The sequence below is a fragment of the Mesoplodon bidens genome (genome assembly GCF_964165515.1).
Source record: "Mesoplodon bidens genome assembly, chromosome: 13".
In the NCBI taxonomy this organism is placed as follows: Eukaryota; Metazoa; Chordata; class Mammalia; order Artiodactyla; family Ziphiidae; genus Mesoplodon; species Mesoplodon bidens.
Genome location: NC_138169.1, coordinates 23,240,679 through 23,263,554, shown reverse-complemented (window position 1 = coordinate 23,263,554; position 22,876 = coordinate 23,240,679). Strand labels below are relative to the sequence as shown.

Here is a 22,876-nt window from a genome sequence, read left to right as displayed (position 1 = left end):
GAGACTTCATGGTGATGACATGATAGGTACCTCAAAAAATAATGGTTTGACTCTCAAAGGATTAAGAGAAGTCCTGTGACCAAATGTAAAATAGACAGCTAGTGGGAAGTAGCTGCATAGCACAGGGAGATCAGCTTGGTGCTTTGTGACCACCTAGAGGGATGGGATAGGGAGGATGGGAGGGAGACGCAAGAGGGAGGAGATACGGGGATATATGTATATGTATAGCTGATTCACTTTGTTGTAAAGCACAAACTAACACAGCACTGTAAAGCAATTATACTCCAATAAAGATGTTAAAAAATGTGGAAATAGATAACAGCCTTTAAAATGTTTGAAAAATTATCTTCTTTAAAATTCTGCAAAAGTCAAACAAAACGAAGGATAGCATAGAGTGTTCTTGGACAGCTTTGTCAGAAAAATTATACCCCGTCCCCCACCAAAAAGTCAATCCTCAACTCTTAATTCATTTTAAGGAATAAGATATAAAGATGTGAAAATATTGAAAAATTATTACACAGTTGCAAGTATAATCTGAAATTTGCTAATTACAAAATGAAATAAATTTTATTTTTCCAGCTCTGTCGAAATATAATTGACATATAACATTCTGTAAGTTTAAGGTGTGTACGAAGGGATGATTTGATAGATGATGTATTGTGAAATGATTACCACAATAAGGTTAGTTAACACATCCATCACCTCACATAGATATGGGGGGGATGGGCTTGGGGGTAAGAACTTTGAAGATCTATTCTCTTAGCAGCTTTCAATATACATAAACTTTGTTTTCTGTGACAGTCCCAATCAAATGGATTTTTTTCCTCCCAAAACATGCTTTGAAGTTTGGTTCCCAATGTACATGTATTCATCCTAGATGGAATTTTAATGGTTACCCTTGGATAACGTGGACCTCTGGTATGAAAGCCGTTTCTTCCTGTCCTCTCAGCTGACCACTGAGCATCCCTGTGGCAAGGATTTTCTGAGGCAGAACAAAGAGACTCCTAGTCCTGCCAGGACCATGCACTTCATAGGTGGAAGCCTGAGCCCAGTGAGGAAAGGAAAATGGCACCTCTGGGGGTTGTTAAATAACCACCACCACCTGTGCCTTTCCTTCCCCTCAGTCTGGATCATTCCTTTGAATTCTAGACCTAGATACTCTCCAGCCCTCAGGTCCTTGAACTTCATTGTGTGTGAGAGTCACCTACCCTGGGAGTAGGTTGGAAACATACATCCCCACTCTAATATTCGGACTCAGATGACCTAAGATGAGCCGGAGAGGTATATTTTTAATGAGCTCCCCAGGTGCATGTTGCCCTAGTCTCTTTTTGGAAGTCGCTGTACTTTCCTCATTTTTCTTGGTGACTCCTCAGGTAATGCAGGAGGGCTGATTCTCTGTGAAAAGCTCCCCTCTTCTGTCTCCTGCAACTTGGACAGACAGCAAGATGAACCTCTGGGAGCTTCTTTCTCTCCCATAGTGAGATTTCTTTGTCTTTTCCCTGACCTACTTGCCTGGGACTCTGTCTCTGCCAGCATCCCCTTGGTCTGGCCACTTTCAAGCCTAGCATCTCACGGCCCGTGCTGAATAAGATTGAAATGGGGCCTAAAAATAGTTCCTTTAATGGCCCCTGCATTGCAGCCTCCACTGTCTTCTTGGCTGGAAGGCGGCCAAACTGACTCAGCACACAAGCTCGTCTCGGAGAGCTGGGACAAGGTTGCAAAGACAGCTTGTGAGGGCTGGGAGGAGGCTCTGCTTCCTGGGAAGAGGATATCAGGGCCTGTCGCCCTCCAGAAGAGATTTTCCCTCTTGAAAGGAACAAGCTGAACAAAAGAATCCTTTGGCCTTAAGGAGTAAGGTTTTAAAACTAGTGAGAAGCCCAAGACAATCTAGCCCCTTGAGCTACTGAACTGAGCCTTTTGTGTCAACAGTGGGCAGATTAGGGGGAAGGGGCCTGGCTTGGGAGGACCTCAAAGCTTCCTCTTCAGCCTTGGCCTTGGCCTTGGCTGGGGCACGTCCCAGATGGCAGCCCTCTTCTGTCATCCTCCCACACCTGGGACTCAGCCCAGGTTCCTTGCCTTTTTAAAGCTACTACCCATATTCTTGATGTCTCTGTGTCTCCTAGCCTCTCCCTTTTTCCAAGCTTGCCCTCCCCTAATTGTTTTCTCTGCAAATAAATCCAAAGACCCCTTTTATTTTAAGGGCATAGCTGATGATCACTCTGGGGAAACAAAGCTAAAAGCTGTATCCATGGATGGCGCAGAGCTGCCAGGCTTCCAAAGGAACTTTCTCCCTGTCTCTGTAGCCCCAACTCTGGCCTTTCCATGGTGTTCAGCAGCCTCTCTGTTGAGCTCAGATGTCAAGCATCGACTTTGGGTCAGGCCCTGTGCTAGTCATGATTTTACATTCACTGTCCTATTTAATTACTGCATGCTGCCAAGGGTACATATTCCCTTCATGTTTACAGATGAGGAAACTGAGACTCAGAGGGTTAAATGACTTGTCCGTTGCTCACAGGATTCTTGAGCTGCCCACCCAGGATGCGAGCGCAGCGAGGTCTGTCTGCCTCCAAGGCTTTCCTTTCCACAAGAGTAGCTTCAGGCTCAACGTAGCTTCAGGCTGGCGCTCTTTCTGGGCCATTTATTCATTTCAGCAACACAAGTACACCAAGAGTACTGTAGTGGTCAAGAGTTACAGCCTGGTGTCAGACCCACCAGCTGGGTCCTGTCCCACCCCTGAGCGGCTGTGTACCCTGGGCAGATTGCATGAATCACTCGAAGCCTCAGGAGTCCTCATCTGCAACTAGAGGTGACAGTCAGCCTTTCTCCCAGGGTGGTTGTGGGAATTAAGAATCAACTCAGCACTGTGCCAACACCAAGCACCGCTCAGTAAAGGGGAGCGATTTTTTTTTTCTTTTACATCTTTATTGGAGTATAATTGCTTTACAATCGTGTGTTAGTTTCTGCTTTATAACAAAGTGAGTCAGTTATACATATACATATGTTCCCATATCTCTTCCCTCTTGCGTCTCCCTCCCTTCCAACCTCCCTATCCCACCCCTCTAGGTGGTCACAAAGCACCGAGCTGATCTCCCTGTGCTATGCAGCTGCTTCAGGGGAGCGATTCTTGTCTCTGCCTCCAGGTTTCCGCCTGGAGAAGAGGCCTCCTGAGTGAGGAAGGCCTTACCTTTCTGATGCCCTTTCCCCTGCTGGAGGGTTCCCAGGCTCTGGAAACCTCGCTCTCTCTGGCCCTGTCCCTCCTTTTCGGCCGCATGTCCACCAGTCAGTGGCCAAGCTGGGCTCTGTCCTCAGCTGGAGTCAGGCTCTCATTACCTGTCACACTAGGCCAACCACAGCCCGTTAGCCATGCATCTGTTCCCTGCTGTCTGTGGGCCTGTGTCCTGGTCCCCACCAGAGGATCACCTCAACTTCCTGGGCTCTCACCACATCTTGTTCTAACTTGGCTTTCCCCCACCTCTGCAGATGACCTAAGGTGTGAAAGGAAACCCCAGCACTCCCCAGTGGGGCTGGTGGAGAAGGACCCTCAGAGTATTTGTGAAATGAGTGAATGGATGGGGGTCCCAAAATATTTCAAAGATGGACCCAGTCTAACAAGTTGAAATGTAAAGTCCTACAGAAAGTCTTAAAATCCAACCACTCACCCATGTGCTGGGATGTAACAACAGCTTGAGTTAAAATATGTGACAGTTTGGGTGAGCAACTGGTTTAAAATGGCTGTTGGGGCACATGTCCTGGCAATCAGAGAGTCGGTAGACCCTGAAATTATGCTATTCCTTCCCTGATTCCACAGAACCAGTACAATATTTACTTCCCACTGTATCCAGAATAACCACTTACAGGCTAGATGTTTTCTATTTTCTGATTTCATACACATTTATATATTTTCTTACTAAACTTGGATCACAGTGTACACATTGGGTTTTTTTAATTTAATTTTTAGAATAAGTAATACATTCACAAGCTTCAAAAACCAGAAAGCATAAGAAGTGAAATACAGTGAAAGGTTTCACTACCAATCTTATCCCCCACCTGCCTAGTTCCCATCTCCCTCACAAATAGGCAACCAAGTTGCTTAGTTTCTTTTGTATCCTTTCAAATTCTTTAAGCAAACACAATTATTTTTGCACACAAATATCATACTATATGCATCTTGATTTTTTTTCATATCTTGGATATCTTTCCTTATCAGTACAGAGATACAAAGTTTCCTTGTTCTTTTTTTTTTTTTTTTTTTTTGCGGAACGCTGGCCTCTTCCGCTGCGGAGCACAGGCTCCAGATGCGCAGGCTCAGCGGCCATGGCTCACGGGCCCAGCCACTCCGCGGCATGTGGGATCTTCCTGGACCAGGGCACGAACCCGTGTCGCCTGCATCGGCAGGCGGACTCTCAACCACTGCGCCACCAGGGAAGCCCATCCTTGTTCTTTTTTAGAGCTGCATAATATTCCATTGAATGGATGTATTATAATTTATTTAGTCATCTTAATGGATATTTGGTTACCAATCTTTGCTTTAGTAAATAACCTGTGCACAGAGCCATTTCACCCATATGCTAATACATCTGTAGGTTAAACTTTCAAAAGTAGAAATACCAGAGTAGAGGGTCTATGTTTTCATAATTTGGAAGGATATTTCCCAATTCTCTTCCATGAGAGATATACCAGCTTATGTTCCCACCAGCAACCTATGAGAGGACTAGTTTCTCCACAGCCTCACCAAAATATTATTAAACTTTTGGATTTTTGCTGATAGAATAACTAAAAAATTGCATTCATTATAGTTGTTTTTTTGTTTGTTTTTTTATTTTTAAGCAAAAGAGAGAATTCATTGACCCAGGTAACTAAGAAGTCCCACAGAGGAAGACTTCAGGCATGGCTCGATTCAGCTGTTCAAACCGTGTCATTGTCACTTGAACACTGGCAGTAATTCCAAGGTGCTGTCTTCTCTGCTTCTATTTGTTCTCGGGGTAGCCTTTGGTAAGGCTTTTCTGCACCAACAGCTCCCACAATATCATTGGAATTGGCTCTCATTGGATAAACTTGCATGACATGTGAATCTGTGAACTAATCACAGAGGCCAGGGGATAGCATATGATCCGCAATGCCTGGAACATGTGCATCTCTGAGTTCTGGGTACATGGGGTCACCCAAACCATGTGGCCTATATTAGGTTTCTATGGCTGCTGTAACAAATTACCACTAACTTGGTGGCCTAAAAACAACACCGATTTATTCTCTTACTATTTTGGAAGCCAGAAGTGCAAAATCAATTTCACTGGGCTAAAGTCAATATTTTGGCAGGGCTGGGGGCTCCAGGAGGGAATCTATTTCCTTGCTTTTTCCAGCTTCTAGAGCTAGCTTCCTGTTTTACTTGGCTTGTGGTCCCTTCCTCCATCTTCAAAGTGCATCACTCCAATCTCTGCTTCCATCATCACATCACTTTCTCCTCTGACTCCTGCTCCCTCTAATAAGGAGCCTTGTGATGACATTGGGCCCATCCAGGTAATCCAGGGTAATCTCCCATCTCAAAATCCTTGACTTAATCACATAGGCAAATTCCAGGGATTAGGACTTAGACATCTTTGGGGGATCATAATTCACCCTACTACATGGCCTGAGAGTGGGGACATGTGGTTTCTCTTTTTATCAGTAAAAGAGAAAATGGAAGCTAGAGTGGCAAAAGCCAACAGAGACCCACAAGAATGCAACATACAACCAATTTTATTACGTAACCCTTTGTGTTTACTCTTCTGTATTTGTTCTCCTACTAGACTGCAGGCTCCAGAAAAGGCAGAACACACTTCTATCTTGCTCACTTCTATATCTCCAGGATCTTGCCCAAGGTGGGTACAGTAGGAGATCAATAAATATCTCTTGAGGGGCTTCCCTGGTGGCACAGTGGTTAAGAATCTGCCTGCCAATGCCCGGGACACGGGTTCGAGCCCTGGTCCAGGAAGATCCCACATGCCACGGAGCAACTAAGCCCATGCACCACAACTACTGAGCCTCCTCTCTAGAGCCCACGAGCCACAACTACTGAAGCCTGTGTGCCTAGAGCCTGTGCTCCGCAATAAGAGAAGCCACTGCAATGAGAAGCCTGCGCACTGCAAAGAAGAGTAGCCCCTGCTAGTCGCAACTAGAGAAAGCCCGTGCGCACAACGAAGACCCAACGCAGCCAAAAATAAATTAATTAATTTAAAAATATATATCTCTTGAATGAATTAACACATAAAGCTTATAGTCTGTAAGGAGAAGATTAAGGTAAAATGGTGTTAAATTCAATGAGTAAACAGATTTGGGATAGCAAGAAAGGCAGGAAGTTATTTTTATAATCATTAATGTACTATTTAAGGCTGACATTCATATATATATAACTGTTAAGGAATCTCCAGGTGTTAGCAAAAACCATAGCAGCAACAAAAATCCCTCCATCCCTGTATCTCCCTCATCTGGGTATTACAACCTGCAGGGTAGACTTCTCAGAAAGAAGCCAGACACCAGAGGTCACATATTGTATGATTCTATTTATAGGAAATGTCCAGAATATATAAATCCATAGAGACAGAAAGCAGATTAGTGGTTTCCAGGGGCTGGGGGGAGGGGGAAATGGGAAAGACTGCTTAATGGGTAAGAGGTATCCTTTTGGAATATTGAAAAGTTCTGGAACTAGATAGTAGTAATAATTGTACAACATTGTGACTATACTAAATGTCACTAATGGTGAATTTTATGTGTATTTTCCTACAATAAAAATTTTTTTTATATCGAGTGAATAGAGGTGAAATTCACGTAACATAAATTAACCACTTTAAAGTGAACCATCCAGTGGCATTTAGTACATTCACAATGTTGTGCAACCATCACCTCTACCTATCCCAAAACATTTCCATCACCCAAAGAGGAAACCCTGTACCCAATAGGCAGTCAATCCCTATTTCTCCCTATCTCCAGTTCCTGGCATCCACCAGTCTGCTTTCTATTTATTTAGCCATTGATGGGAATTTAGGCTGTTTCTACCTTTTGGCTGTTGTGAATAGTTCTGCTATGAACATGTGTGTATATTTTTGTTTGAGTATCTGTTTTCAGTTCTTTTGAGTATATAGCTAGCAGTGAAATTTCTCAGTTACATACTAATTCTATGTTTATCTTTTTGAAGACCCACCAAACTGCTTTCCACAGCGGCTACACCATTTCACATTCCTATCAGCAATGTATGATACAAGGTTTCCATTTTCTCCACGTTCTCACCAACACTTGTTATCTCCCATTTTTATTTTATTTTTATTTTGTAAAATATTTATTTATTTATTTTGCTGTGTCGGGCCTTAGTGGCTGCATGCGGGATCTTCATTGCGGCATGTGGGCTCTTTAGCTGCGGCATGTGGGATCTAGGTCCCTGACCAGGGATCGAACCTGGGTCCCCTGCATTGGGAGCTCAGAGTCTTAACCACTGGACCACCAGGGAAGTCCCTCCATTTTCAATCCTTTTAAATTTATTGAGGCTTGTTTATGGCCTAAGATACATGATCTGTCCTGGAGAATGTTCCATGTGCACTGGAGAAGAAATGTGTATTCTACTGTTGTTGCATGCAGTGTTCTATAGATATCTGTTAGGTCTCATTGATATAAATTACTTTTAAAATTAAAAACTTGTTTCTTTTCTGCAGCAACATGTTTACTAATATAGAGGTAATTTAGGGACTTCCCTGGTGGTCCAGTGGGTAAGACTCCATGCTCCCAATGCAGGGGTCCAGGGTTTGATCCCTGGTTGGGGAACTAGATCCCACATGCATGCTACAACTAAGAAGTCCACATGCCGCAACTAAAAGAACCTGCATGCTGCAACTAAGACCTGGCACAGCCAAAATAAATAAAAATAAACAATAAATAAATAAATATTTTTAAAAATAGAGGTAATTTAATTTATTTAGCCAATCTCCTATTGTATATTCAGAGTATTTTCCATTTTTCCAAAACATAAAGCGAAGTGAATATATTTTGTATTTGAATATTTCTGTACAGACATGATTATTTAGGATACATTCCTAAAAGTGGCAAACTTTGGTTAGAGTGTCTAAGCTTTTAAGGCTTTTGATATGTCTCATTATGTTGCCTTCCAGGAAGGTTTTGTCAATTTTCATTCCAATCATTAGTGTCAGAAAGTTCAAGTTTCTCTGCACACCCACAAACACTGGGTATTACTGCCTATTTGGATCTTCTGCTACAAGCACTCAAGCCACTGTGGACAGTTATCATTGTTGCTGCCCAGCATCCACTCCTTTTTTTCTGCTAACCATCCTCTAACTTTCTTTTGGAACCACACCTCACAAACTCTCAGTTTCAGTTTGAGGGGCCCAACGAGAATCAACCCCTGGACTTTTCCTGGAATATTGAAAAAGAGTTCTTTTTTCCCCCCAAGTTTCCTAAACAGGTGGGATGTAAGCCTGAAGCTTCTGGAGACCACATGGAGAGGTCCTGCCTGAGAATGAAGCCTACACAAAAGGAGACAGCTGAGAGATGAAGAAACGAGTGACAGGATCTTGGGGAACATTATTTGAGAATTCCCCTGGCTCTAGCTGTATCTGAAGCAAGTCAACCTTCTTGAACTCCTTGGTTATGTAAGCTAATATGTTATATCAATCATTATTATCAGTAGCAAGTATTTTGCTTAAACTGGCTTGATTCTGTTTGATTCCCCCTAAAAGAGTCCCTACTCTCCTCCCTCCAGGCACTTGGTAGGACTGCTCTGCCCATCCCCTCTGATGTTAGATATAACTGTGTGGATTGCTTTGGCTGATGAAATGTTGTCAGAAGAGACCTGTGTCACTTCTAGGTAGAAGTTTTAAGAGCCTGTGCGTGGTTTGCTACATCCTCTCGCCCCTGCCTTGGTGAACTTGGAAACCTGGGTCTAGATGGATCCCCTATTAGCTTGGTCTTTGAATGACCATTACGAACAGAGACCCCTGCCGACCTACCCAGAGTGTATAACATAAGTGAGAAAGATGCTTTCTTTGTGTTAAGCCACCGAGATGTAGTTGTTTATTGTTATAGACAGAACCTAACCTCTTCTTTCTGAAGCAATCCCCCTGGGGAAAAAATGAAGGATGGTTTTCATCAGCTCAGCTGTATCTGCAGAGCCAACAGCTAACCAACAGGAAGGGCACATCCTAAAGCAGTCAGCTCCTTCCACATTTCGTCTCTGTCCCCCAGGCCTCTAACATCTGACAAGCAATTCCATAGCAAATTGACTCTATTGGTTTTTCCTAAGGTTTGTTATCCTCCCAGAGGGAGGATGATTTTGTTTGGCAGATGGTTAAAGTCAGTCTGGTTGGTACCTGGCCAGCGAATCCTGCCTACAGCATTGGGTACACGTCCAGTTAGGGCAAAAAAGGAGGGGCATCCTGGTCAGATCCTTCTGCCCTGCCTGTGCCACTTAGGGCCACCATGAGAATGATATCATCAAGGAGGGCTGGAGCTTTTGGCATTCTAAATACCTTCAGCATCTGGTTTAGGGGTGGCCATGTAATATGTCCCTGGAGAGGATGGAGGCAGGATGGCAGAGTAAGGATGAGCCTGGGTTCTGTGGTCAGACAGGCCTGAATTTAAATCCACGCTCCACCTCTTCCTAGCTCTGGACTTTGGGCAAGGTCTGCTTCTCTGAGCCTCAGTTTCCTCAACTGAGAAATGCAGGTTCAATAGTGCTCACTTCATTGGGCTGGCTGTTTTAGACTGTGGACATAAAGTGTACAGTCCAGGGCCCAGTCCTTGGGGATGCTCAGTAAGTGGTGACCATGGATTCTAGTCTGGACAAGTCCCGTCTTTTCTTCTGTGGACATCAGCTGAGACAATGATTCATGAGAGAGAGCCCTTGTAGGTCTAATACCTTTCATGTCTTCCCTGTGGTTTCAAAACTGAGAAAATGTAGATTTTCTAAGTAAGGGTCACTGAGGATAATTTATTAAAAAATCAGATTCTTAAGAAAATTAATATCCATGTAATTCATGTTTTCTCTATAAAACAAATAGGAAAATGTAGCTCTGCTACCAACTGGCTGTTGGGCCTTAGGCAGGCTCCTGTCTCTCTGGCCTCAATTTCCTCATCTGTATAATGGGATTGGACTAGATGCTATTTGGGTCCCTATTTGCTTTGACTGGCTATGATTTACTTATAGTAATATACAGGGGCCTTTGCCTTCTCTTCCCAACCCCCATCTATTCTTATTTTCTTTCTTTTTTTTTAAGTCTTTATTGAATTTGTGACACTATTGCTTCTGTTTTATGTTTCGGTTTATTGGCAGGGAGACATGTGGGATCTTAGCTCCCTGACCAGGGATCGAACCCACACCCCCTGCACTGGAAATCGAAGTCTTAACCACTGGGCTGCCAGGGAAGTCCCTATTCTTATTTTCAACCATAGCTCTTAGGTTTTGGTATTTACCTCCATGTCTTTTGTTTTGTTTTGCTTTTTGTTTTTTGTTTTTTGCGGTACGCGGGCCTCTCACTGTTGTGGCCTCTCCCATTGCGGAGCACAGTCTCCGGACACGCAGGCTCAGTGGCCATGGCTCACGGGCCCAGCCACTCCACGGCACGTGGGATCTTCCCAGACCGGGGCACGAACCCGCGTCCCCTGCATCGGCAGGCAGACTCTCAACCACTGTGCCACCAGGGAAGCCCTACCTCCATGTTTTTAATCATATACAACTTATTGATATATCTTAAACTTTTATTTAAATATACAATTTATTGATATATCTTAAACTTTTTTCTTAAACTTTTTATTTTGAAGTAATTTTAAATTTACTGAAAAGTTGCAAAGACAGCATAGAGAGCTCCTGAATGTCCTCACCCAGCTCCATCTCATGTTAACAATCTTACATGATCATGGTACATTTGTCAAAACTAAAATTAAAATTAATGTTGGTACATTACTATTAACTGAATTACAAACTTTATTTGGAGGTCACCGTGTTTTCCACGAATGTTCCAGGATCCAGTCCAGGGTTCCACATTGCCCTGTGTCATTATGTCATCTTAGTCTCCTCTAGTCTGTGATAGTTTCTCAGTCTTTCTTTTCATTTATAAATATTAAGCATTTTCTCCAGAGGAGTATAAGAGATGAGTATTTTTGTCAATTACACACTCCATTTTCCCTTTCCCATTTTTTGTCTTGCTTTTTGGTATAATCCATATTCATTGCTTTTGTTATTTTTTATGTAAATATTGTTACCTGTTGATTTGACTAATGTGTTATAATTACACTTCCTCTTATACATAATTTTTTTGTCTTGGAGTTATTTTGTTTTCTTTGAAACTGACAATCTTCCCACACTCTCCAATAGTTCAGTAAAGGGCTTTCAATTCAATTTTATACATGGTGGATCATGTCAAATAATTTATCAGTTTAATTTTTTTCTTGGAACCCACCCTTCTCTCCCCAGACCCACGCTAGTCTAGATAGGGCTGCACAGCTCTTGTCCATCAACTCTTCTTTGTCATCATCCTGGGGATTCCCTTCTTGTCTCTTCTTTGTTATAGTCCCTGTTTTCTGTATTCTTAGATTTTCTGTTTCTTGGTTTATAGTCTCCTGTTGTTGGAGCATGTCCCCCTAGTGATTTCAGAGAAAGGGTTTATGGGAAGTAACCTTTGGGGACTTTGTATGCTTTAAATTGCCCTTTATCTACCCTCACACTTGATTTATCAGTATAGACTTCTAGACATTTCCCATCATTGAGAAGTTTGGGACCATTCTTGTTCTTGATCATTTTTTTTTTCCTCCTCTCTCTCTCTCTAGAAGATTTTAGAATCCTCTCTATCCCTGGGTTCTGAAATGTCAGGTCTAGTTTATATAATTCAGATGGCTGACTCCACCCTGGATCTAGAGTTTGACATGTGACCCAGCAGGTCCAATTAGTATGTTCCATTAATTTCAGGATAGGCACATAACCTGACCATGTAATGAGACTCAGTTCTCAGACTTTGTTTGAACTGGTGGGGACACAGTCTCTCTCTCCCTGATTTGTACCTGGAAGGGTGCAAGCCCATAGCTACTTAGGATCTCCATGAAAAGAAGGCCTTCCTGAGAGAGAAGCTGTATTAGTTAACTATTTTATTTTAATTTTTTGGCTGCTCTGGGTCTTCGTTGCTGCGAGTGGGCTTTTCTAGTTGTGGCGAGTGGGGGCTACTCTTTGTTGCGGTGCACGGGCTTCTCATTGTGGTGGCCTCCCTTGTTGCGGAGCACAGGCTCTAGGCACGTGGGCTTCAGTAGCTGCAGCACGCGGGCTCAGTAGTTGCGGTTCGCGGGCTCTAGAGCATAGGCTCAGTAGTTGTGGCACACGGGCTTAGTTGCTCCGTGGCATGTGGGATCTTCCCGAACCAGGACTTGAACCCGTGTCCCCTGCATTGGCAGGTGGATTCTTAACCACTGTGCCACCAGGGAAGTCCAGTCATCTATTTCTATGTAACATATTACCTCAAAACTTAGTGGCTTAAAACAACAAACATCTATCATCCAGGTGCCGTTTAGCTAGGTGCTTCTTCCTTAAGGTCTCTCAGAAGGCTGCAGCCAGGGTGTTGTCTGGGTCTGAAGGCTCAGCAGGGGAGGATCTGCATCTATGCTCAAGTGTGGTTGTGGCAGGATTTGGTTTCTTGTTGTACTGAGGACTGCAGTTCCTCACTGGCTGTTGGCCAGGGGCCTCTTTCAGTTCCAGGCCATGTGGGCTTCTCCTTCCTCCATTGGAATGAGCAAGTAGAATGAGCAAGAGAGAACAAGCAAAAGAGAAGCCAGAATCTTTTTGTAATCTACTCTCAGAAATGACATCCCATCACTTTGCCATATTCTAGTCATTACAAGTAAGTCATGAGGTCAAAATTTTACAGTAAAGACCCCACATAAATCCACAAAAGCACCACAGCTTTGAAACTCATGTCTGGAGAAGCATGTTGGAGTCCAATTAAGTGACTATTGACAAATTGTTCCCAATAGTGGTGACTATAGTCTTCACTACAGGTGAATTAGCTACATATGGCCCCTCTTTCAGAAAGCTCATCCCTCCTTACAAAAAAGGACACATGCAGAGCTCTTGAATAGATGGCTCAGTGTCCTCAGGACCTCACCTCTTCCCAGACTTCAGCGTGCATTAGAATCAAGTGGGACTTGGTGAAGCATTCATTGTCCCAGGCCTACCCCTCAGATTCTGATTCAGTGGTCTAGGGTGAAATCAAGAAGTGTGCATATCTATAAGGCTCCCAGATGATGCTTATGTAGGTGGTCCATGGACCTCACTGAGAAACCACACACCAGGCCACCTGTCTACAAGATTTTAAAGATAAAGCACCGAGCACATTGCCTGGCACATGGTTTGTGCCCGGGAAATAGCCCGAGAGGCCTTGTAACTGGTCCCAGACCCGCACAAGACCTCTGATTCCCATTCAGTCCTGTGCGTTCTTAAGAGTGAGATCAAGACTTCCCTTGCCCATCCCCCAGCCTGCCCACGGGAAAAGAATAAATAACAACAGCAGCATTTTCATTTTATAAGCACTTGGTTTTATTGCACAGAAGCAATTGAAAGTGGACTCCAGTGGAAAAGTGCGCCCTGGCATGGTTCAGTGGCCAGCGCCCAGCCCCACCTGCTCCAGCTCTTCCAGGATAGAGAGCTTTGGGCAAGGGCTCGACCACTCCTTTGGAAAACAGAAGGCATTCAGGAATAGGTTAAGACATCTCAAGCATAATGTGTTTCTAACTGCTCATTCATTATTGCGGTCATCTGTCAGTTGCACATACAGGAAATAAATGCACTTATTTGGAGAGGAGGGGGCAGTTTTTATAGTCAAGTGTTTACATGTGGCATTCGGCATATATCACATTCGGCTACATAAGCTATCATAACATAATTGTCCATCGCCTAGGGAGGGTTTGGGGCGTGGGGCCGGGGGTTGGGAGGACCCTCTCCTGCTAACACGTTGCTAATAGAAATTCCTGTTTGGTGAAGGAGGGCCCATAGTCTAAGCAGAGTTTCTTCTTAAAGAAAAGGGAGAAAAAATGAAAATTTGTTACACCGACCCTTGAGCTCCCAGACCCTCCTGAATTTCTTTGGCTGCTCTGGATGTTCCTTTCTCCCTGCCTTACTTCTCTCCTTTGGTGGCCTTGTCTTCTGTGGCCTTCTCTGGAGGCCTGCTGTCTTTCTGGTCTGTGCTAGAGGATTTCTCAGCCTTTTCTGCCTTGGCTTTGCCTGGTGTGGAGGCCTCCTTGCTGGGCTCCTCCTTGGCTTGGGCCTCTGCTTTGGGTTTCTCCTCAGGCTTCTTGGCCTCTGTGGCCTTCCCCTCCTTGGCGTCTTTTTTCTCAGGTGCCGCTGGCATCTCTTCCTTCTTTGGCTTTTCCGGCTCTTTCTCTGCTGCTTTGCTGGGTTCTTTGGCCTTGGCATCATCTGGTTCCTTCTTGGCCACCTCAGTCTTCTCTTTGGGTTTGGCCTCTTCCTTCCCCTTGGAAGCAGCCTCCTTCTCTGGGGTCGTTGTTTTTTTCTTATCTTCAGCCTCTTCCTTCTTGGCTTCAGCTTTGGGTTCTTTGGGCTTTTCCACAGCAGGGTCCTTCTTCTCCTTCTCGGGCTTTGGAGCCTCTTTCTTGGGCACCTCATCTTTCTTGCTGTCCTTCTTCTCCTCAGTTTTCAGTGTGGCTGGAGCTTTCTCTTCCTCTGTCTTCTTTGGGGGCTCTTTGGCTTTCACCTCCTGGGGTTTCTCTTCCTCCTTCACGGGGGACTTTGCCTCCTCCTTCTTTGGGACCTCCTTCTCAGGAGCCTTGGCCTCCTCCTTCACAGGAGACTTGACCTTCTCTGGGGATTTGGCCTCCTCCTTGACAGGACTTTTGGCCTTCTCCGGGGACTTTGCTTCTTCTTTCACGGGAGACTTGGCCTTCTCAGGGGACTTCACCTCAGCTGGGGACTTGGTCTCTTCTTTCACTGGGGATTTGGCCTTCTCTGGGGATTTGGTCTCTTCCTTCACTGGGGACTTGGCTTTCTCTGGGGACTTCACCTCCACTGGGGACTTGGCCTTCTCTGGGGATTTGGTCTCTTCCTTCACTGGGGACTTGGCCTTCTCTGGGGATTTGGCCTCTTCCTTCACAGGAGACTTGGCCTCTTCCTTCACAGGGGACTTGGCCTTCTTTGGGGACTTCACCTCCACTGGGGATTTGGCCTTCTCTGGAGATTTGGCCTCTTCCTTCTCTGGGGATTTGGCCTTCTCTGGGGACTTCACCTCCACTGGGGACTTGGCCTTCTCTGGAGATTTGGCCTCTTCCTTCACAGGGGACTTGGCCTTCTCTGGAGATTTGGCCTCTTCCTTCACAGGGGACTTGGCCTTCTCTGGGGATTTGGCCTCTTCCTTCACAGGGGACTTGGCCTTCTCTGGGGACTTCACCTCCACTGGGGACTTGGCCTTCTCTGGAGATTTGGCATCTTCCTTCACTGGGGACTTGGCCTTCTCTGGGGACTTGGCCTTCTCTGGGGATTTGGCCTCTTCCTTCACAGGGGACTTGGCCTTCTCTGGGGATTTGGCCTCTTCCTTCACAGGGGACTTGGCCTTCTCTGGGGACTTCACCTCCACTGGGGACTTGGCCTTCTCTGGGGACTTGGCCTTCTCTGGGGATTTGACCTCTTCCTTCACAGGGGACTTGGCCTTCTCTGGAGACTTCACTCCTTCTGGGGACTTGGCCTTCTCAGGAGACTTGGCCTCAGCTGGTGATTTTGCTTCTTCTTTCACAGGGGACTCAGCCTTTTCTGGGGACTTGCCTTCTTCCTTCACTGGGGACTTGGCCTCCTCTTTCTCTGGAGACGCGGCCTCTTCTGCTGGGGGAGATTTTGCTGCTTCTTCTCCCCCTTCCTCCTCCTCTTTGGCCTCTTTCTCTTCTTCTTCAGTCACTTCCTCAGTCAGCTGGACCTCCTCTGTCTGTTCCTGCACAATCACAGTTTCCTTCTCTGACTTTTCTACCACCTTGATCTTCTCTTCGCTTTTGACTTTTATATGAGTGGATATGGCAGGGATTTTGGGGAGTCCTTCTAGAAGGGAGAAAGGACTCGGGCCAAAGCCAATCCGACACTCTTCACCCTCCAGGAGTTTTCTGCAGAATGGATAATGGAACAGGTTACTATTAACTCAGAGCCGATCAATGAGTTAGGGGGCTTCCTGAGTTACTCTGAAGGTCCACCGCATCCAGTGATATGCACTTTGGTGGAGGAAGGGATGTGAATGGTGGGCACTTTGAGACTGGAGAAGGTCACTTAGCAGATCATCCCAGGGACCACCCAGAATCCACACCCCAATGGCACTGCTCTTGTTGAACGCAGCTAAGGTTGCAACTTATAAAACTTTTTTCTCCTGAAAAAATGGCCCTCAAGAGAAAACACCTATATTAACAACATTTATACTTATTGTCCCTCAACTAAAATGTTATTCAAGAGGAAGGTGGAAGTATGAGCAAGGAATTCCACATGTATAAACCTGGGTTTAAGAGGTCTTAGAATGTTCCCATTTGAATTTCAAGGGTCTCCTATTACTTTATAGTCTCATCCTTTGGGTTTTAGGAACGTGGTGGGGGCAGTTTCCACTCTTTCCTACTCACTAGACATGTGACTTTAGCTAAGCCACTCAAACTCTTTCATCCTCAGTCTCCTCATTGGTAAAAACAGGGTCATTAAGAGTCCTAACCTCAGAGGGTTGTTTCAGTGAAATAATAAATAAAAAGAACCTGGCAATACCTGCCTCAGAGTAAGTGTAGGGGTTACCCATACAGACCAGGGCTTTGCAAAATTTAACGGCATGCAAATCACCCAGGTATCTGATTAAAATGCAGATTTTCATTCAACAGGTCTGGGGTGCCTTTCTAACCAGCTTTCAGATAATGTTGATTGTGCTACTCCATGGACAACACTTTGAGTAGCAAGACTAGAGATTAGAGCCAAGAGGTGGGAAGTGAAGGGTCATTAGCCAACAACTGGGACAGGTCTTCATGGGGTCAGCCCTGTTCCTTAGCAGGAAACTGCTAAGCTGGGAGGTCTCTTGACTTTCTCATGGCTACTTTTTACTGAGGGGTTTCTCTGTGGCAGCCCAGTGGTGCCTGTGTTACCTGGATTAGCTCAGGAACAGGATTAGCACCTCCTCCCAACAATCCCAGGACGTGGGTACTGTTATTATCACCCCTATTTTATTTCCCCAGGAAACAACTGCTCAGAGAGCTAGAAATCTCTAAGAGGTAGAGTTGTGAAGGCCCTTGACAACTCAAGTACCTCCTTTCCCTCCAAGACAACCTCTAGCTGGCTGGATTTGGGAAGAGGGTGAGGAGCTTTAACCCTCTGAATCACTGTCAGAATGAAACTAAGTCACTCTCAAGATATTTGTCTCTCAAAAGGTAGAATGGTGGTTGCCAGGGCTGGGGGGAGGGAAGGGAAGGGAGTGGAGAGTTACTGTTTAATGAGCACTGAATTTCAGTTTGGGAAGATGAAAAACGGTCTGGACATAGATGATGGTGATGATTGCACAGTAATGTAAATATTTTGAATGCCCCTGAACTGTATACTTAAAAATGGTTAAATGGTAAATTTTCTGTTATATACATTTCACCGCAATACAAAAAAAAATTTTTTATTTTTTTGTCTCTAAGACTGGCAGGCTACCTCACTGTGGGGCTTAAAATCCAAGGCTTCTCCTTCTAAGAACCACCACCCAAAGGCCCCCTGGCCCCCTCACCTGTAAGCAGCAATCTCAATATCCAGAGCCATCTTGACATTGAGCAGGTCCTGGTACTCTCGGAGCTGGGCTGCCATCTCCCACTTGGTGTTCCTGAGCTCAGCATCCAGCTGCTGGATGGCTTCCTGGGGAGGAGAAGTCACATACATGTCACGCGCCAGTCAGCATTCTGGCCCTCAGCACTGGAGGAGCTGGGGCGGGCTATGCAGACCCAACGTAGTCCTGTTCAGCCAGGCTTGCTGGGGCCAACCCCCACCCGGTGAAAGCTACGGATCTCATTCATGGACATGAAAGCCACCTGGAACAAAACTCCTGCTGTGTGTATAACCTCAGCCTAGGGAGTGGTCTGGAACGAAACACACCAGACACCAACAATGGTCATCACAGGTCAGTGGGATAATGGGTGAATTTTTACAGATCTTAAGCTTAGAAAGGGCTCAGTGGGAACACGGCCTTGTCTGCTTTGGCTCCCTATTGTTTTCCCAGTGCTCCAAAGTGCCTGCCACACAGTACAGGCTCGGGAGGCATCTGTTGACCGAGACAATACACAGAAGCACGCTCAGTACTAGCTGAAGCTTCTCCCCTGACCCCAAGCCCACTTAGCCACTGCTTGAAGTGAATCAGTATGGCTGATTTTTATTGCCTCCTTTTTCTACAATCACCATATATTACTTGCATAATAAGCTCTTTAAAAGAGGTATTTTCTTTTGGCAGTTGTCTTTAATGGGAGGTATCTGCCAAGGCCTTCCCCAGGCTACCCTCACTCATAGACACTGTTTATTGTTTACTGAATGCTCACTATGACCAAGACCCTGCTGAGCACACTCACTCCTCGCATGAAAAGTTCGTCTCTCTCTTTAAGCTTTATAGCTCTGCAAAGGAGGCTTTTTTTTTTCCCATTGCATTGAGGGAATTCAGAGTCAGAGAGGCAGACACTTTCCTGGGGTCACATGGCTAGAAAGACATACTGGTACCCCTGGTATGTCTGACTCCAAGGCCCATGGTCTTAGCTATGATGACCCCACTCAAAGAGGGGCAATGACTTGTCCAGGATCACCCAACCAGCTGAGACAGTCTGGCTCTCTGCCCCACCCCTGCCTACCTGGTAGGATGCGATGTCAGCCTGATGACGGTCCTCCAGCTCAGAGCGCTGCCTCTCCAGTGAGTCCTTGGTGCTTTTGAGCGCCTCCAGCTCTGTGGTCCTGGCCTGCAGCTGCCGCCGGTACTCAGTTATCTCCTCCTGTGCCAAGCGCATGGCGTCTGTGTTCACCTTGGCTGCTTCTGACAGTCGGTCCAGTCTCACTGGGAGAGAAGGGAGTAGGGCCACCGGGTTAGACACAACTGGATTTGGATTCTACTGCCCAGATCTGGAAGGTGACACACATGGGTTGAGGACCTACTGAGTGCCGGTGCCATCTTGGATGCTTAACTCACCCTATCCTTTGTGATAGGCAAATGACGACTGCCCAAGGCCGGTAGGCCAGTTTGAGCAGCAGAGCTGGGGTTCAAATCTAGTGTCTATCTGGCTTCAAAGATCACACTGTCTCCCCAAACTCAGGATCTGGAAACTGCAGGGCAAAGGAAGCCCACATTTCTGGCCCTCCTGGTTCAGCTCCCCAGCAAAGGCTGGCAGTGCTGAGGGTTCATATGTGAAACCTGACCCATGGGGCTTAACTCTGAGCTTGTGGTTGAACAAGTTAATGAGTCTGTGACCTTTAGAGGCACGAGGGCCCCGTGAGCCACCATGTAGCCATAGCCCCTTCCTTGCAGGTTTCTGCTTTGCAGAGCCCAAGGTCACTGCAGAGCCTGGGGCCTGCGTGCCAGCTCCTCCGTCCCTTCCTCCCCCTTGCTGCGCATTCTCTAGCACAGGAGCCTCTGTGCCAATGGCAGCCACACCCTGGCCCCTGTGAGCAATGGGCTGCAGGTTCCCAGAAGACTTTTCAGGGGCCAGTGGGTATCTGGAGGCTAGTCTGAACCTCCTGAATGTGGACATCCTGAATCCTGAGATAATGACACTCAGGACCTGAGTCTTGGGCGTGGGGGAGGAAGAAGGGATGCCAGCTGGGTGGTCCAGAAGTCCTGAGATGGATGAAGGGCAACGCCCAAGAGAGCAGAGAGGTTTGCTCTGGGAGGAGCCTTGCTGCAGAGATGGGGGAGGGGATGGTTCTACCACTGCAGAGGAGAGGAAGGAACTGGAAAAGCAATGCATCAAAATCCCAGCTTTTCTGGTTTTTCTCTGCTAGTACTGGCAAAGATTTAGAAACCATCCAAGTCGGTGAGGATTCTTACGCACTGTGGATCACAGACCTGTCTGAAAATCACTGAAGCCTCTGTACGCTCTCCCAGGAACAATGCAGAAGTTTTACAGACAGTTTCAGGAAGGCTCATGGAGCTCCCCAGGGTAAGAAGCCCAGTTAGTCGACCCCCCTTTCAACCCCAAAAGAAATGAAAACCAGAGAGGGCAAGTGTTGGCCAAAGTCACCCTGCAGGTGCTGGGCACAGCTTCAAAGCTGCTGCAGCTGCAACCTAGCTGACTCAGGGTGGCACGGAGTTGGGGGAGGGAGATGGGTTTGGGAGGCTCCAGGCTTTTCTGAAGGGGAGCAAGGACATTAAAGGGCCCACAAGCCACTTCAGCTTCAGGCACCAATTGGTTGTAATGGTGGTCCCCCTGGGGAGAAAGAATGTGAGAATGACCCACCCTCCCCAACTGTAGTGGGGAGGAGCCCGATAGGTGTCAGAATAGGGTTCCCTGCAGTGTGCAAGAAAGGGGGTGGGCAGCATTGGACAGGGAAGCCATGTTACTTTGAAGGGCAAAGAGCGCCCCAGCGACTAGAAGCCGGCACCGCTTTGGAGCAGTAGAGGGAACCTGATGAAGAGGGGCCTCACAGTGGGGTTACCAAAACTCGGGAGAAGGAGCAGAAAGGACCCAGAGTTGAAGGACAGATATAAGGACCCTGGAGAAGGCCAAAGGAGAACCTACAGTTGGGGGGAAGGGGGGGTGTTCCACAAGAGACCCAGAGTAAAACTGTTTTTTAACTAAGGGGCATGCACTCTGCAGGAGGAAGCTGAGCAGCGCACCATCCGGTCCAGCCACCTCTATGCAGAGTCCACCAGCACCCTAAGTCACGCCACCCTTCCCCTCACTGACCGACCAACAGAGGGCGCCCCATCCTCCCTGTCCCCGCTCGCCTGCGAACCTCGGAACCACTCCTCGGACTGTAGCGTGCTCTGCACTGCGTGGCCTTCCAGCTGCGCGCGGATCTCGCGCAGTGCCGACGTCACGTCGCACTTGAGGGCGTCGCGCGCCTCGGCCTGCGCCTGAGTCTGCGCGGCGCTGCTGCCCTGGATCTGGCCGAGCAACTCGCCCACCTCCTGCTGGTGGTGACGCCGCAGGTAGCCGCACTCTTCCTGCAGGGCCTGAGCCTTCTTCTGCAGCTCGACGCGCGCCGCTTCGGCCTCCTGCGCAAAGCGCGCAAGTGCACGCGCCGCCGCCTCAGCCTCCTCGCGCTGCCGGGCCTCGTCGTCTAGGCGCTGGCGCACGTGCGCGATATCCTCCAGCAGGTGCTCTTGCTCCAGGCGCAGCTGGCCGCGGGCCGCGCCCAAGCGCAGCACAGCGCCGCGCATCTCGCGCACCTCGCGCTCGTATAGCTCGCCCATGGCGGCGCGGCCCGCCTGCTGCTGCCGCAGCGCCGCCGCCTCTCCCTCCAGGCTGCGGTTATGTGCCTCGAGCTGCCGCACCTTGTCGATGTAGCCCGCGAAGCGGTCGTTCAGCGCCTGCAGCTGTTCCTTCTCGCTGCGCGCCGCCGCCGCCGCCACCACGCAGCCCTCCGGTCCGTTGCTCAGCGTGTCTAGCGAGTCGGTGCTGGAGGCGGCTCCCGCGCCGCGGAAGCGGCTCGGCGAGGCCGACACGGAGCTCACGGACGTCCGCGCCCATGAGTGGAAGCCGCTGGAGGAGCCGGCTGCAGAGCGCGCTCCACCCGCGCCGCCCTTGCGAGTCAGCCCGTAGTGCAGACTGCCGCCTCCGTGGAGCGGCGGGAAGGCGCCCAGCAGCGCCTCAGCGCCGCTGAAGCTCATCTTGGCCGGAGCAGGTGCGGCTGCCGGCGGAGCGGGAACCCGAGGCCGGGACGGGGCGGGCGGCACTGCGGTAGCACCCGGACTGCCGGCCCTTTTATAGCAGCCCGGCGGGGTCCAGCCCCTCAGCAGTTGCTGGGGGGGTGAGCGGGGGAGGAGGGCCCCGCCCTCTCCGCCTCCTCCCCCAGCGGCCCGGGGCCGGCTGGCTCCGCCGCAGTGAGAGGGGCGGGGCAGGGAAACCAAGGAGTGAAGGGGAATCGACGACGCAGCGTCAGAGAAGCACCCCCGAAGCAGAGTCAGGCGGTAGAGGACTCCCGGAGTGGACCGAAGGGGAGCCCCCTGATGCGGGTCGGGAGACCCTGCTACTATGTTCGGAATTAAAGAAGGAGCCTGAAGTGGGGGGAGGGCAAGGAGACCTGATGGGAATAGGGGCAGGATGCCTTCGGGATGGAGCGATAGAAGACTCGGTAGGATGAGAGGACCCCCGAATGAGAGGGAGCACAGGTTTTGCCTCATAATTAGACTCTCAGGATAGGGGATGCAGAGTGTCTGCAGCCGGCCCGGAATAGGGGAGGGAGAAAAGTAAACCTGAATGGAGGCATAGTGGGCAGTACAGAGGGTAGAGGTAGAAAACCCCTGAGTGGAGGTACACTGTTCCCCTAGTAACTAGAGGGGCCACCAGGAGAGGGCTCAAGGAACTTTGCAGCCGGCTCCGGAATACGGGAGGAGGACCTGGAGTTGGGGAGGGCAACAAGGCTGCCCTGAATGGGCGTGTGGGAGACACTGCAGAGGATGGAGAAGGGAAGCCCGGATTGGGGGGCACAGTGGTCTCCGCAGGATAGGAGGCAGGAGACCCTACAACTGGCCCCAGCAAGGAGGGCCCTCAGTGAAGTGGCAGAGGGTCCCCTGTAAAGGCAGAGTGTGTAAGGGTCAGAGAACCAAGAGTGGGCGTGCTGCGGGGAACTTGGCATGAAGCTGGGAGAGTTGACGCCTGTGGGGAGTGGGGGAAGTGACAGGAGGGCTAGGAGTCACTCAGGCCAGGGTCTGCACACTGAGGT

General features: G+C 48.0%; 1 protein-coding gene across 1 annotated transcript; it reads right to left on the bottom strand.

The window, feature by feature from the left end:
- Nucleotides 1-14,135: 14,135 nt before the first annotated feature.
- Nucleotides 14,136-21,821, bottom strand: NEFH (neurofilament heavy chain; the record flags this gene model as incomplete). Its single annotated transcript, XM_081252593.1, has 4 exons — nucleotides 14,136-16,122; nucleotides 17,748-17,872; nucleotides 18,850-19,049; nucleotides 20,945-21,821. 4 exons carry the CDS (start codon nucleotides 21,819-21,821, stop codon nucleotides 14,136-14,138), a joined length of 3,189 nt encoding a protein of 1,062 aa, XP_081108719.1.
- Between the last annotated feature and the right edge of the window lie 1,055 nt (nucleotides 21,822-22,876).